A 15,278-nucleotide genomic window follows, 5' to 3' on the forward strand; every position below is an offset into this window, starting at 1 on the left:
TGGTTGTCTGCATTATGATGACCGATCACCAAACCCACACTAATGACAACACTGTTTGATCTGTGTGTGTGTGTGTGTGTGTGTGTGTGTGTGTGTGTGTGTGTGTGTGTATAAAATAAATGTATGACTAAGTGCACCGTGTCTACAGCACTTGTGTGCATAAGCATATCTCATCCTCGTGGTGATACAAAGGTCATCAAAAGTGTGTGTGTGTTTGTGTGTGTGTGTTTGCAGTATTCTAAATGTAAGGCCACTCAAGAAGAGGTAATACTGTCCATCAACACTGTGTCAGTGTTATATAAGACTGATGGGAAAGGATAGTAAATACTGGAGTGGATGGCTCTGTGAATGTGTATAGTATATACATATATATATGCAGAGGTTGTTGGGTGTTCCTCATTTTTATGGCAGTACAAATACCCCTGTGTAAGCATGTGTGTATGTGTATGTGTATGTGTGTGTTTGTGTGTCTAAACCACAGCGGTACTGTGAAAGTATCAAGTCACTTCTATATTTCTCCTGTGTCATTCAGTTTTACAGGCAGACTTTACATTATATACATCATTGTGGCACATATGAACCCACTGCTTCTCAATCACTGGCTGGAGACATAAGAATACAACTGGATTTATCAATAATAATTCTCTGTTTAATTCCACTTGTATCTTGTTTTGGTTTTATTTTAGTTTTTCATATTTTCTCTTGTGGGGAGAGCTGATCAGTTGTGTAATGACCTTTTTTTACCAACTTCATTGCCGTACAGCCAGACAGCAGAGATATGTGCAGAGCAGAATTTCAATATGCTTAAAAAAAAACACTAAAAGTACTACTTTAAGCAACCACAGAAGTCTTTTTGTTGTTGTGTGTTTCATATACTATCCAATCATATATAACAACATGACTGATCTCACCCCTAGGTTGTCTACTGACATTCTATCTGCATGACACAGACACGGAGCAATATCTTGCTGCTATTTCATGGCCTACTCCCTCCAACACTATAGCCACCTCTTTAATGAGCATTTAGATTTACACTTGCCAGTCAGGGCCACCAACTGCATGTATCCTGATAAAGTCATAACCACATGTATATGAATTATATGAGTGTTTCTTTCAACATCTTCAAATGAAGTGCATTCAGTTGGGTTGTAAACTCCTTTGCATGGGAAAAGCCTCAGAAAAGCTGAATTTACACACATATATTATTGTTGAAATAAAACATAGGCTACATTGATGTGAATGTGCCATATGAACTATGACCAGCGCTAAATAAAAGCAAACAAGATTCCTATTAAAACTGTGCTCCTCAACAAAATTGGTCTTATGACCATGATTTAGGGGCATCACCTTACGTGTCTAACAAAGTGCAGCAATAACACTGTACCAATGCCTCTCCAAGCACATGGCAATATCACATGGATACCCCCCCCCCACCACCACCACCACCACCCCAGCTGCTCTCTAAGGTGTCATGCTTTCATTTCCCCTTTTCAGTCCATCTTTTGAATGGTGTGTCTGTGTCACTTCTTTATTGGTGCCATGCTGCCTGGAGGAAAACACACAAACACACACACACACACACACACACACACACACAAACACACACACACACACACACACACACAGAGATGCACACACACACACACAGATGCACACACACACACAGAGATGCACACATAGATCCAGGTACAGATCCAGAAGCACCCACACACAATGACACCTCACACACCCTGTGGGACACAAACAATATAGTCAGTTGTGGTTAATCACAGGATGGACTGTTTTCTCCTGAGTTGCTCTCTCCTGAACCTTTTTGTGGTTGTTAGGACTCATATTGATTTCACACCTATAGAGAACAATAAGGACAGATAGACTGCTGTGAGTAACAGAGATAGTGTGTGTGAGTCAGTGATCTGTCCTGGCTGTTATTTCATTATCCATGTGATGACGGATCACATACTGACCAGCCTACAGAGACCAATCTATACAGTGGTGTTGCTACCAGGCTGCCTGAAGTAATCACTTTATCATATAAAATTTACTTTGGTTTATTTATTTACACAAGTAATAAAAAAAGACAGGGACAAAAAGAGAGAGATAGAGAGAGAGATTGTGCTGCTGAGATTAGAAAACCCAAAAATGCTTTTAAGGAGACCTCAAATCACATCACAATTTATCTATTCAAAAAATATAGTAGAACAGCAAACAAAGGAAAACAGAAACGTCATATATTACATAACAAGCATACTCTACAATTGCTTCAAAAGACACCAGGTTAAATTAGGCCACAAGATACAAAATTCAAGCAGTCTATCTCAACACGTAAGCCTGAAGTCAAAGTTTGTGAGCGAGGAGGATTCTGTCGCAATGTAATGGCTTTTATTCCATAGCTGTGCTACACCCTTAGAGAGTTACTTCTAATTAAGGTACAAAAAGATTATTTAAACTAACTTGTTTTAGTAGTTAATATGATGACGTTAGATCCATTAACATTTAATGAAATTTTTTCAGTATTATAATCCACAGTGTCGAAAGCTTACTGCATACATAATACTTTGATCTAGAAGGTTCTTCTCGTACACCAACAAAGTAATTGAAAAACATGAAAGGCGTTAATTGCTAAATGATCTCTCATCCCTAGGTTTAAAAAGAGTGGCTACTTTTGCAATTTTGGGATCAGTGGAAATATTTCCATTTCAAAATTATCTTGTGAATACACAAGCTAAAAAGATGTCACAATACTAGAAATTTGGTAACAATACCAATGAAATTCCATGATTCTCATACCAAATTCAATACCACAACAAAAAACACACACGTTTGTGCGTGCCCACACACATGCACACACCTCCATATAGTCATAGTGTGCAAGCAGTAGACTAACATGGTGATAGACAACAGTGTGAAAATATAAGAAGTCAGTGTTATATTCTGACAGAGTGAATGGTGATGACGAGCTGACTAATGTTGTGAGCCCAGCTCACGTTAGGAGCTGTCGCTATGTTAGCTTGCAAGTCTCCTTGCTCTGACAAAGAAGTGAAGTTTTCTGCTGAGGAGGACAGTTCTATACCAAAGTAATCCCTCCTTTGTAGCCCTGCACATCTCTGACAGGTGTTGTGCAAGGGAAACAGCCTCAGGCTTCAGGGATGCCCTGTGGCAGGTTACAATGTTACCACTGCAGCTGAAAATCCTTTTAGAGGCAGGAACTTATGGCTGGTAAATAAACATACTTCTACTTAAACATACTTTATATACTTCATGCCTCCAAGACAGCTTTGTATTTCAATGCATCCATCTTTTCACCTGAGACGTATTTGGCTCTGAACCGTGGATCCACAAGTGAGTCCATGTCCAACAGTCCACTAGTGGCTGAGTCAGCCTGCCTGGCATTGAGGTAATATTCAGATAATCCACAGTCCTGGTCCCGATAGCTCGTTATCACCCTCTTCATGTGCCAAGAGATTTGCATTGAAAAGGTATAGCTCATGCCTGATATATGAGAGGGGCATACTTCTCACCTGACAGAGCATCGGTGAAGTCCTGAAGGAGTTTTAGATGTCCTTCTTTGTAGGGACAAGAGTACTGCAAATTTTACATTTTACTCAGCATGATAGGCCTGGCATCCATTTTTTTTCCCAAATCAATTCCTTCAGCATTGCACTTACTAACCACTTCAACAACATTTCTCTTATTGTTGGTTGTTATAGCAACCAGTCTCTTTTTGTTGAACTTCCAGTTTGAAAGGGCATCCTGCAGGGCTTTGGGGAAAACAGCTGGTTCATCCCAGTCTTCAATGAAATGTACTGTCAACCTCATATATGGCTGCATGTTTTGCTTGACCACATATCGGTTGTCAGTGCGTAATGAGTCACTTTGTGAGCGGGTCAATAAGGTTGTGTCTGACCTCAGTGTACATTTCTGGCAGTGCTTCTCTTGTAAAGTATTTGTTACTGGGCTAACTGGTATCTTGGGTCATTGAGTTTTAGCAGTTTTTAAAGCCTTCATGTTCCACTGTTGCAACAGGGACCATATCTTTAGCGGTGTAGTAGGCACCTCCTTAGTTATGTTGTGCCACTTGGCACCTTCGTCTTGCATGTGTATGCAGTAACACAGCAGTAAGTTAAGCTTGCTAAGTGCTTTGTTTCAGGGCAGAATACTTTTTGGGCTGCAAAGGCTTCACAGCTGGAATGGCAGCAGCAGTACCAAGTTTAACAACACTCTTCTTACTGTAGCTGATGGCACTGTCTTTCTTCTTTTCATTTTTTTTTTCTTTTGAATCTGAATAAATTCCAAATAACTGAACCATTGTTTTTCTTTTTACAAATCAGGTCTTCTTTAGCTGTGGCGACCAATGCTGTGTTGCAGAAGTGAGTGAAGCCAGGGTTGTGAGAGGCGAGATGCAAACACTGACACAACTTTATGGAAGAAACAGGTAATGTAATTGCAATCCTGAGTTATGTGATCAGCACAGCTTTGGTTGCTAGTGACTGCTTCTATTTTTATTAGCTTTTATTAATATAGTTCATGGATAGGTCAATAGGAGATAGTAATTTTAAGAACACCTTCTGCACAAGGCAAACTACTAATTACTATTGGTTGAATTCAAACACGACATTACAGTTTGAATATTTGATTTTTTCCCACATCCGAAACAATGTTTGAATTTTGACTAAAGTGATATCATTATCATCACCATCACCATCACCATCATCATTGTATGGCAGCAGATGTGAAAAGGTCAGGGAGGTCAACTCTCATATTGTCGCTGAAGGTGAAACCTTAAATGTCAAATTCTCAGCTACTTATTTCCAGCTTTTCTATCTTCAGTTAAACAATAATGAGATCACTTAATGCTGTGTTCATATTTTCATTTTATCTTTTGTTTGGTTTCACACCTTTGTTGAAAGTTGAAATGTAGCTAATTTTCTTTGTAAATTCAAGCACTTCTACCAGTTTATTAGTTACACATCACAAGATAATTTCAACAACTACAGCATATCAATTTAAGGCGTAAGTCACTTAGTTAAGAATACCTTTAAATGGCACACAGATGTGAAAATCTAAACTGTGAACTTCTTTTCATCTGTACACACAACATCTGTCCCATCAGCTGTTTTTAATAAACATGGCTTTTGATGCTGTAGCCTGATGGCAGTGGGAACAAAGGATCTCTTGAACCTCTGAGATGAGACGTTTGCTGCAGCTGTAGCTGCTTCTCTGTCCTGCCAGATTGTTGTGGAAAGGATGGTTGGTGTTGTCCAAGATGGCCTCCATCTTACATAGCATGCATCTCTCCACAACAGTCCTGAGTGAGTCCAGACTCCTGCCAAGCACAGACCGAGCCTTTTTTACAAGCTTGTCCAGTCTCTTTGTGTTCATGTTTGACATGCTGCTGCCCCAGCAGACTGCAGCATGCGTAAAAGAGTACGCTGGCCAACACTGACTGATAAAACATGTGCAGCATTTCACTGCAGGCGTCAAAGGACCTGAGCCTCCTGAGGAAGAAGAGCTGGCTCCGCCCCTTCAGGTAGATGGCATCCGTGTTCAGGGACCAGTCCAGTTTACTGTCCAGATGCACACCTAGGTATTTATAAGTGTGCACCACCTCAATGTCCTTCCCTCAAATGTTGACTGGCTGTAGGGTCAGCCTAGACCTCCGAAAGTCCATGACCATCTCCTTGGTCTTGGAAGTGTTCAGAATGAGGCGGTTCTTGTCGCTCTATTCACTGAAGGCCAGCATCAGATCCCTGTACTCCTCTTCTTGTCCATTCCTGATATGGGCCACAATAGCTGAGTCATCCGAGTATTTCTGGATGTGGCAGGATTCAGAGTTGTATTTGTATAACAGAGCCAGAACAGTCCCCTGTGACCCCAGTGCTGCTCATCACTGTCCCTGAGACACAGTTACCCAGCCTGACATACTGTGGCCGTCTTGTTGTTAATCCACATACATACCTGTTTATTAAAAACTTACATTGCTTCATGTTACTGAGTGGCCTATTTATCCTGTTACCTCCCTGTTTCTCTTGGTCTCTGTTTTGTTTTTCTCAATACATGTGTAAGTAGTTGCATTTGTGTGTGTTTATGTGTGTTTGTGAACAGCCTCTCACCACAGTGTTTCCAACACATTTTCTGCCAGTGACAGACTGCCTCAGGCTTGCAATATATCTGTCTAAACTAACTGTCAAAACAGGAGGAGAGGAGGGGAGAGGAGAGAAGAGGAGAGGAGAGGGAGGCTTCTTATCCTCGTGAGGCACAGGAATGGAAACCTCCATCACAAACAACAGTGATGCTGATTCAGAATAAACTCTGTAAATAGAATGAGGCTTTGGAGTAATTTCCAGATAAAAGCAGAGCAGGAAAGGTGACACTGACATTGATCGCTACACAGACATTGATTTCGACCTTACATTTAGACTTGTTTGAGACAAACTTCCCAGAAGTACCATAATGCAAAAGGTTGGAGAGACTGACTGGATGAATTATATATTGATATGGTATACTGAATGATTATAAATTTGGATTCTTTTACTTATGCTGTCCCTAGATTAAGCAGCTCCACGACCTCATCTGTACCATATGAAGGGTTAGGGTAGATTAGATTGTACTGGTGTACCTAATAAAATAGTAACTGAGCATAAGCCACATATTATAATATGTTAGTACATACCAAGCAGAACATGACATGTTTTTTTCATATTTGTTGCATTTGGTGCACAACACTTATTAATACCCTGACTTTCATTTTACACACATGACTTTTTCATTTTGGATGCAGAAAGATTTTAGGTGAAATATATTCATGCAGCCTTTGTGATGTTTTTCAGCACTTAGTCATCTTGTTCTTTCTGTTTTTATTTGTTTGTGTTTGTTTGTTTTATTGCATGTTATGCAAGACAAAATCACTCCATCCCAGGACAGTGTTTTGCAGTTCCTGTCTGCTCATAATTCAGTACAGTTAAGATATTTCCACTGACATCCAGGAGGATTTAATATAATTTCCGACTGGATATTTCACCTAATAACAAAACAGTTCTCCACATTCTATCATTACTGTTGTATTACACACAAACACACTGACACAGATGAAGACACACATGTAACTGATATTGTGAAATTACACACACACACACACACACACACACACACACAGTTTTTATGGCCCAGAGAGAAGCATTAGTATTAATGAAAGGATCTATTAGAAAAAGCAGTTGAATGCAGTCTCGCATTATTTCCCCTGAGAAACTCATTCTTCAGATGCATCAATAAGACCTTGCAGTTCACATTTTAATTCAAATAGCTCACAGCTTTTCCATTCAATTCAAATAATAACCAATGTAAAGATTCCTTGTCCTTGTTTGCAGATTTTGATAATCCATGACAAATCTGATTTAATGTTTAGTGAGAGAGGGGCAAAGTTCAGTAACATTATTTCCTCTGAGAAACACAAATTCAGCAAGAAAGATCACACACCAACACAAGAAGTCACAGCCTGTTGATTGTAATCATGAAAGTTAAAGGAGAACAGAAGTGATGAAGCAAATGTAACATGCGGTCTCATTTCTTTGCAGCTTCTTCTGGCCACTGCGCTGCCTCACAGAAAGACATCTGAGTGTGGCGCTTCTATTCAGGGTGCATTACTTTCCAGGACACTTTAGGCAGACAAAATAAGGAATACATAATTACAGTAATAAACCGTTTCCAAGCTATAATATTAGGTTCATATTTTTTCTTGAATCATAAAGTCTCAGTTCCTCCAAGCTCAAAGCAGCACTGTGCCTCAGTACAACCGACAGTGGTGCCAGCATGGCTATCGACTTTTAGTCTTGTTATAACTGTGCATCTGAGAATAAAGGAAGAAAAAAAGAGGGAGAAATTATAATGAAGAAAATGCAGAGAAAATGCTTTTATTCTGATCTTATAAAACAAAGGGCTGCTGGGGAAATTTTGGGTTATTTAAAAGGTCCTCATAAATGCTGCAAAGCATGTTGTCCTCCTTAAATTAGCACAACTTTAACGAAATGCAAAGTTTAATAATACTTAATGTAATTTTAGTCTTGAAACAAAAGCTGAGAAACCTTAGAGGTAATATCTGCAATTGAATCAATCCAGATGAGGAAAGACAACTAGAAAACTGTCATTATCAGTATGATCAACAGTCTGTCATTGATTATTTACTTCTATAAAGCACTTGGTGCTTTAAGTGTTTTCAAAAGTGATAAACATGTTTTTTAAGATGATTTGATAAATATTTTTTATGATCAGCATCATTCTATCCCTGCCCACTTTTCCCCTCTATCTTCATCTCTGCCCCCGGCCTTCCCTTCATGTCTGACAATACAGAACGAGTCGGCTGATTAGAGCAGAAAAGAGGGTCCATCTACTGAAGAGGTTTCTGACCCACACAACACAACAATGCAATTAACTCAAGTACCATGACTCACTGCTGGGAGCGAGAGAGACAGGGGGAATAAACATGAATGCATTCCTTGAAAAACTGTGTGTGTGTGTATGCATGTTTTCTCTGATGGCAACAGTGATGTCATTATGAACCATAGGCCCATGTGTAACGCCTTGTTTGGATATTTTTTCAAACTGACAGAGACTGCCTGCACATTCCATGTTATACGTCAATGTAAGCTCAGCTTGGAATAAACATCTGTATCTGGATGTAGATGCAGGTTTAGGATAGGTTTAGATTTAAGCATGAGGGCAGCTTAGTTTTAGCAGCAGTGTAAACCACAGAACAGGAGCTGAGCAGTTTGATTAAACACAGACAAGGAAGGAAAGCTGACACATATCCATGTTTTTGATTTGGCCCTCGCTGCATATGAGAGAAAATGTGAATATGACTACCTACAGTATCTCTCGTGACCAAAGCCATTTAGAGCTCCCCAAGGAGCTGGTAATTATGTGAAAAAGCTCTATGCAGGTTGGAAGTCATTTTTAAATCAAGCCAACATACAGTATTATCTCCAACATTTGCACGGAGCCAAAAGGAAATCCACCAGAAAAACAAGCAACAACCTCAGGGGAAATACTGTATGTTGCTAAACCATTTCAGCCTAATACTCGAACGCAAGTAGCCTCTTCACATGTCATTTCTGCATAAATAAGCACGAAAGCATAATGAGCATCTCAAACAACAGCTCAGACACAACAAGAACATAGTTCCCAACTCATACCAATGCATAACTGCACAACACAGCTTGGTACACAGCAGCAGCAAATGCCTTCACACAGCCCGCAGCAGCAGCAGCAGGGGGGAGCCTCACATGAACACACAGACAACAGTTGCATGTTAAGACAAGCACCCGTTACTTAGCTTGTTGAAGGGAAGTAGAGGTCCTCCTTTGCATCGTGGCAGAGAGTAAATTCTTCAAAGCTGGTCCAGCACCGCAGCATGGACACAAAAACCTCCAACTTCGGACTTGAGGTGCATTTGAAGTGCAGCAGGTGATGTGACAAACAGTCCATGAACACCTGAATGCCACAGACACAAACCCTCTGTTGACTGCCTCTAAACCGCCGGTCCAAAAGTAGCTCCACAAGCAAGCATCAGTTTTTCTTATGTTTGATGTATATTTATTTTGGCTGAGACCAAGACCTTTTAGAAGTTTAGCATGTAGGATACTGGAGTCCTAGTAGTTGGAATGAGTGGTACTGAAATGTATATTTAAAAAAAAAAAATGACTATGATCTTTGGAAGAGAGGCAGAGGAGAGCTGGGATGTCAGAGTCTGGATTTGCACAGAAAATAAACATGAGCTCACAACTTGAACAAGGATTTTCACTCAGAATTTGGCAAATATTCTGTTGTAATGTATCCAAACTACACTCTGCTATTGTACATTTTGGACTGATTTGGTGATTGCCATTTACTGGTGGATTGTTATTCTTTAAAGAGAGTCACAGACATACCAACTAAAATTATCTTACTTGGCAGACACCTAATATGCTACAGCGAGTGAAGCAAACTGACCTAATGAGATTGTTAAAGTGATATTTCACACACCACTCTTTTGATTGGAGGAAATTGTGTGTGGATATTATAAACAATAAACAGGTGCCTCTACGCAACCTTCAAATCATTTGTAAATGTTTCAACCACATGATATTATGTTATTTATCAGTCATTCACAAATGCTCATAATGACTTCCAATAGATTTTAAATTCCTTATAATGTATTAATGATAACAATAAAGTGTTTATTGATCTATTTTTAATGTCAATCAATTAATTCTTTGTGGATAGTTGATCATTAATAGGTTATTAAATGATGTAGAATAGATCTGTAATCTGATCATTGCTGTGAACTAACTCACTAGCTCACATGCTGCACACAGCATTATGGACATACATGCAAGTTTGCATACAGAAATATGTGTCACTAGAAAATGAAATTGAGAGAGAAACCCAACAGTTCCCACACGGAGCAAGCACTTGGCGACAGCGGAGAGGAAAAACTTCCTTTTAACAGCAAGAAACCTCTGACGGAACCGGACTCAGGGTGGGCGGCCATCTGCCTCGACCGGTTGGGTTGAGAGGAGAGAAGTAGTAGAGAGAAGAGGAGGAAGAAGAAGTTACCAGCCGTGACAGTGCGGCTTAACTTTAGAAACGCATCTCTTTGGCTACGTTTATGCCCGGCGTCCACGTTCTGTGTTTGTGTGTGTGTGTGTGTGTCATCGTGGAAAACGTGGTCCTGTGGATTCATGGATGTTAATTTGGCATCCCATGAGTACTAAGTAGTTAATACAACATCATTCAAGCGTACTCATTATTACAGAGCACTCATTGCTTCGGACTCTTCTTTACAGGTGTGTAGTAGAGATCAAACCTTCATTTGAGCTCAACTACACGCCTGTGAAGTCCTGTGGCTGCATCTCGCAGGGCTGTGATGATGTCGCATGTAAACACATGTACTCAAAACCACCTCTGTGGTTCTCACAACAGTAGCTGTCTCCAGGACCTCATTTTGCCACAATGACACACACACACACACACACACAGACTCGTAAAAGCCCCGCTGTCATGGCTGGTATTGATTCAAGTTCAGTTTCTAGTGACACATATTTCTGCTTGTGGTGGAGGGAGATGGGGGAGAGATGGTGGAAGGATGGTGGAGGGATGGGCTAGAAGTGGGGGAGAGATGGTTGAGGGATGGGGGAGAGATGGGGGAGAAATGGTGGAAGGATGGGGTAGAGATGGGGAAAAGATGGTGGAGGAATGGTGGAGGGATGGTGGATGAATGATGGAGGGATGGGGAAGGGATGGTGGAGGGATAGGGAGAGATGGCATCACACCTCCTCTCACTCCTGTTCCTAAACGTTATCTTCCTCCGTCCTTGTCGTCGTCTTCTCCTCAACCGTCTTCTCTTCTCCCTCCTGGTCTCCTTTCTTCTTCTTCTCCACTTGCACCATCTTCTCTTCTCTTCTTCTGAGGTTATCGAAGTCCACGTCCTGAAAAAAGGGCTGTTCCTTCACCTCACTGGCTCCTCCTGGATGAGAAATACGACAATCACACATTTAGTTTGTTCATAAACACACTTTGGTCTGGCTTAAGAGCTGCTCCCAACCCAATCTCTCCACACCGCCTCCCCAGCCCCACTAATGTTGTTATAGTGGGGTCGGGTATAACAGTCAAAGTTCTCTGGAGCTCCCAGCACTCAACAGGATCGAGTCTTTCTATGGACAACCTTTTCATTAAGGTGGATGAATCTGGTCTGACTACAGTTACATGTAGTTCACCTCTAACCATGACACCCATTAATGTTATCATAAAAATGGAGAACGTTGAGCAGTTGGGAGAAAAAGCAATAAGAAAAGTCCCTGTTCAAGCAGATCATTGGCACCATAATGAAACACTGTGTCAATCATTAATTTAGTTGTTTGGCTGAAGACGTTCTATTCAGTAGTACTTTTATCAAACAGCTCTACGCCACCTCTGTATTATCTGTTTTTACATCCAACATTTGTCCATCATTTGTAAACCTGCCACTTACCTGTGCCCAGACGCTGAATGCTGTTCTTCCTGAGGAGCAGAATGATGATGACCTGGGCCTCATATGGCACCACATCTCTCTCCTCTGGCCAGGTGACATTTTCTGTAAAAGTATATCAGTCAGATATTAGTCATCTGTAATCAAGTACTTCAAAAAACAAAGATCTACACCACCAAAGAGACTGCCAGAAACAAATGGCCGCATCCTTTAGAGCAACATTAACAGTTTAAAGACTGATACCTTAAAGTTAAATCATGAAGTGTGACAATGTTTGTTAATTGTCTTTAAAATACAGAAAGATTCATTCAGAACTGCTAGGATGATAAATATAAGAAAATGAACTGAACTAGAAATTCTTACTATTGATGACTTCGTTCCTGAGCTCATCATCATTTTCTCCATCAAATGGGAAAGAGCCGACCAGGAACTGATAGAGAATAACTCCCACAGCCCACCAGTCGACGGGCTTCCCATACACCTCCCCCTGATACAGCTCTGGTGCTAAATATATGGGTGTTCCCGCGATCTGAAGGAGGAAATGGAAAACAGAAAATGATTGACAAGCACTACACCACATAAACACTGGATAAACAGACATTTATTTAAATGGAGAAGAGAAGAAACTAACCTCTCCATCAGTGAACTCGTTGGCGATGTTCTCTGCGCAGACCTCTGCTGCCATGTTCAGAGACCCGATCTTTGACAGGCCAAAATCTGTGATTTTAATGTGGCCTCTCAAGGTGATCAAAAGACTGCAAAGGAAGGAAGCAGCAAAATGACTCATGTCAGATTAAACATCAACCTGAAACCTGAAGCTAAGATTTAGTAAAAAAAAAAGGCAGCCAGTCAAAAAATGATGAAAGTTGAACTCTAATATTAACAGTTTAAAAACCCCAACCCTGAAGAGTAACTTGTCCAAAACTGTCCACTGTTTTGGACAGCAAGAACAGACTGCATTGCATACATAGCAACAGTAACTACGGTGAGTGGAGCTTAGCAACAGTCAGTTTGATGCTCGTAACCAGAAATAAAGAAATGAAAAATCTACTAAATATTGCCTTAACGGGTTGAGGACTTACTTGCTGGGTTTGAGGTCTCTGTGAACGATACCGAAGCTGTGGATGTACTCTACTCCACAGACAATCTCAGCAATGTACATCTGAGCCATGTCCACTGGAAAACGCCCGAAACGTTGAAGCAAGGTGTCACAATCCCCACCTACAAGGTCAGAGGGATCCATAAAGATAGATGGTGTCAGATGTTATGTTTAGGAGTGTGTGCCAGATGTGCACAGTGGGTCCATAGTCCAAAGAATATACGTGACAGTATGTTAAATAGTTAGTGTGCACTATCTTTGATCAATTAAACAAACATGACACAAAGCTGCCTTCTTACCTTCCACATACTCCATCACCATGCAAAGGTCCTTCTCTGTCTCAAACGAGCAATACATCGCGACAACAAAGGGGTTGTCGGTGAAGGTGAGAATGTCGTGTTCCACCAACAACTGCTCGACATCTGTTTCGCTGATCAAGCTCTGCCGCTTGATCTGCTTCAAGGCAAGAGCCTGACCAGTCTCCCTGTGACGTACCAGGTTTACAGTCCTGCACAAAACATTGGAAACATGAACAGCTTCTAATACTGGACATCAGCTCTGATATAAAAAGAAACTGTGCAGATGAATTCTTAATGTAAGCACAAGAATAATCAACAACACGACATCCTCATTTCATCTTCTTTTCTAATTTGACCAAACTCTCGGGACTACCCAAAGAGTCGGTCTGAAGACAAAGAGAAATGTCTGTCTTACTTACCCGAAGGCGCCACTGTTGATATATTGGACTGTTTCAAAGTCCTCCATCTCTGGTTGTCTTGGAGGAGGACTGAAAACCGTGCGGGTCTAAATCAGACATGAAGAAAAGAAGAAAGGTGAAGAAAAACAGCCTTGTTTTTAGCTTGACAGCTCTGCCTTTTTCACATGGGTTTTGAAGGGTTTACAAACAGTATAACAACTCTATTATTTTGCAGTCCATAAAAATATGTCAACAAGTACAAGAAAAATGACAGTGTGGTTAATAAACAAATTCTGCCCTTTTAGAATGACAATAAATTAAAGGATTTAGGACACTAAAGATAATCGACTCCATCAGACCTAAACCAGTGACCTGAGCTAGACCTGGCTTCATTAGGCCGATGTCCATTACTCATTTTAACTGGTTAAATTGATTTATCAAATCAGTGAATGTGTTTGTTTATTTGTTTGTTTTCTTGGAGGACAAATTACAAATGAGATTGAAAGACAAGAATACTCATTATATTGCTTATTCTCACACCTCTATGTTTTAGATGAGTCGATATCATTGTGCACTGATTTAAAATGTTAAGATTTTCTGTCAAATTTTTTCTTTTAACTGTTGAACTCTTAATAATGAATAAAATAACAACAAAGTGATGTGATGTTTCCGGTCAGTCTGACAGACGAACACATACCTCATAAAGAATCTTCTCCAACTTATTTTGCAGTTGCATAAAGTATTTGGAGCTGACCAGACCGTTGTGGACCACATTGTCGCAGTCCCTGGCCAGCTCGAGCAGCTGGAGCTGGATGAATTTCAGGGCGCTGGTGCCCTGGAGCTGGTCACTGTCTGAATGCATTTCGGCTGATTTCTTGGGTTGAACTAGAACTTATTTGTGTTCAGGCAGGATCTTAAGTTAAAGGTCTGTGAGTAGAGACAAAAGATTTTGTGATCTAAAACAGGGATGAAAGATGTTAGAATTTGGTATACACTGTATGACAAGTATTCCTGATTACATTAAACATTTATGAGCAGTATAAAGAATTAAAACATCTAAATGTTTATAACACACTGTAATGTAGTTGAAATTTGAATGCAGAGTTTAGAAGCAACTGAGTGAGAGCAAATGTTAAAGCTTCAACATCACACCAGGTGTTATAGAGTGAGTGAAGCATTAAAAGCAAGAATAACTTTGAATCTTAACATAACGGTAAACAACACATACACAGCATGGAAGAAACATTTTCTTAGGAGTGAGTATTGAGAGTAGTGAGATATTTATAATTATAGTTATAATAAAACTAGTTGTACATAAAATAAATACTTACATGCTTCTTGCTGGATAAACGGTTGTCTTTGTTGTTTGACTTGAAATTCAAGCTGTTAACAACTAACAATTCAGTTTTCTATTCTGAAGACTGTTTTCCACTTGCAAGAAAAAAAAAGTTTTGTTTATCTTAATCTGAAGCTACTAAAACGTA

The 15,278-nt window shown here is 40.2% G+C and overlaps 1 protein-coding gene across 1 annotated transcript; it reads right to left on the reverse strand.

Moving 5' to 3' along the window:
- Window positions 1-11,032: 11,032 nt before the first annotated feature.
- LOC130172111 (microtubule-associated serine/threonine-protein kinase 3-like) lies at window positions 11,033-13,862 on the reverse strand. The gene is made up of 7 exons (XM_056380540.1): window positions 13,816-13,862; window positions 13,397-13,605; window positions 13,081-13,219; window positions 12,630-12,753; window positions 12,362-12,527; window positions 12,002-12,103; window positions 11,033-11,497 (listed from the first exon to the last, which is right to left on the reverse strand). Exons 1-7 carry the CDS (start codon window positions 13,860-13,862, stop codon window positions 11,322-11,324), a joined length of 963 nt encoding a protein of 320 aa, XP_056236515.1. The 3' UTR covers window positions 11,033-11,321.
- Window positions 13,863-15,278: the final 1,416 nt, after the last annotated feature.

The sequence above is a fragment of the Seriola aureovittata genome, chromosome 7 (genome assembly GCF_021018895.1).
Source record: "Seriola aureovittata isolate HTS-2021-v1 ecotype China chromosome 7, ASM2101889v1, whole genome shotgun sequence".
Classification (NCBI taxonomy): Eukaryota; Metazoa; Chordata; class Actinopteri; order Carangiformes; family Carangidae; genus Seriola; species Seriola aureovittata.

Coding starts and splice junctions, on each gene's coding strand:
- LOC130172111 (XM_056380540.1), bottom strand. CDS start 13,862: ATGGAGGACTTTGAAACAGTCCAATATATCAACAGTGGCGCCTTCGG. Junction 13,220..13,396: donor GGTGATGGAGTATGTGGAAG/GTAAGAAGGCAG, acceptor CTGACCTTGTAG/GTGGGGATTGTGACACCTTG. Junction 12,754..13,080: donor AGAGACCTCAAACCCAGCAA/GTAAGTCCTCAA, acceptor CTTCCTTTGCAG/TCTTTTGATCACCTTGAGAG.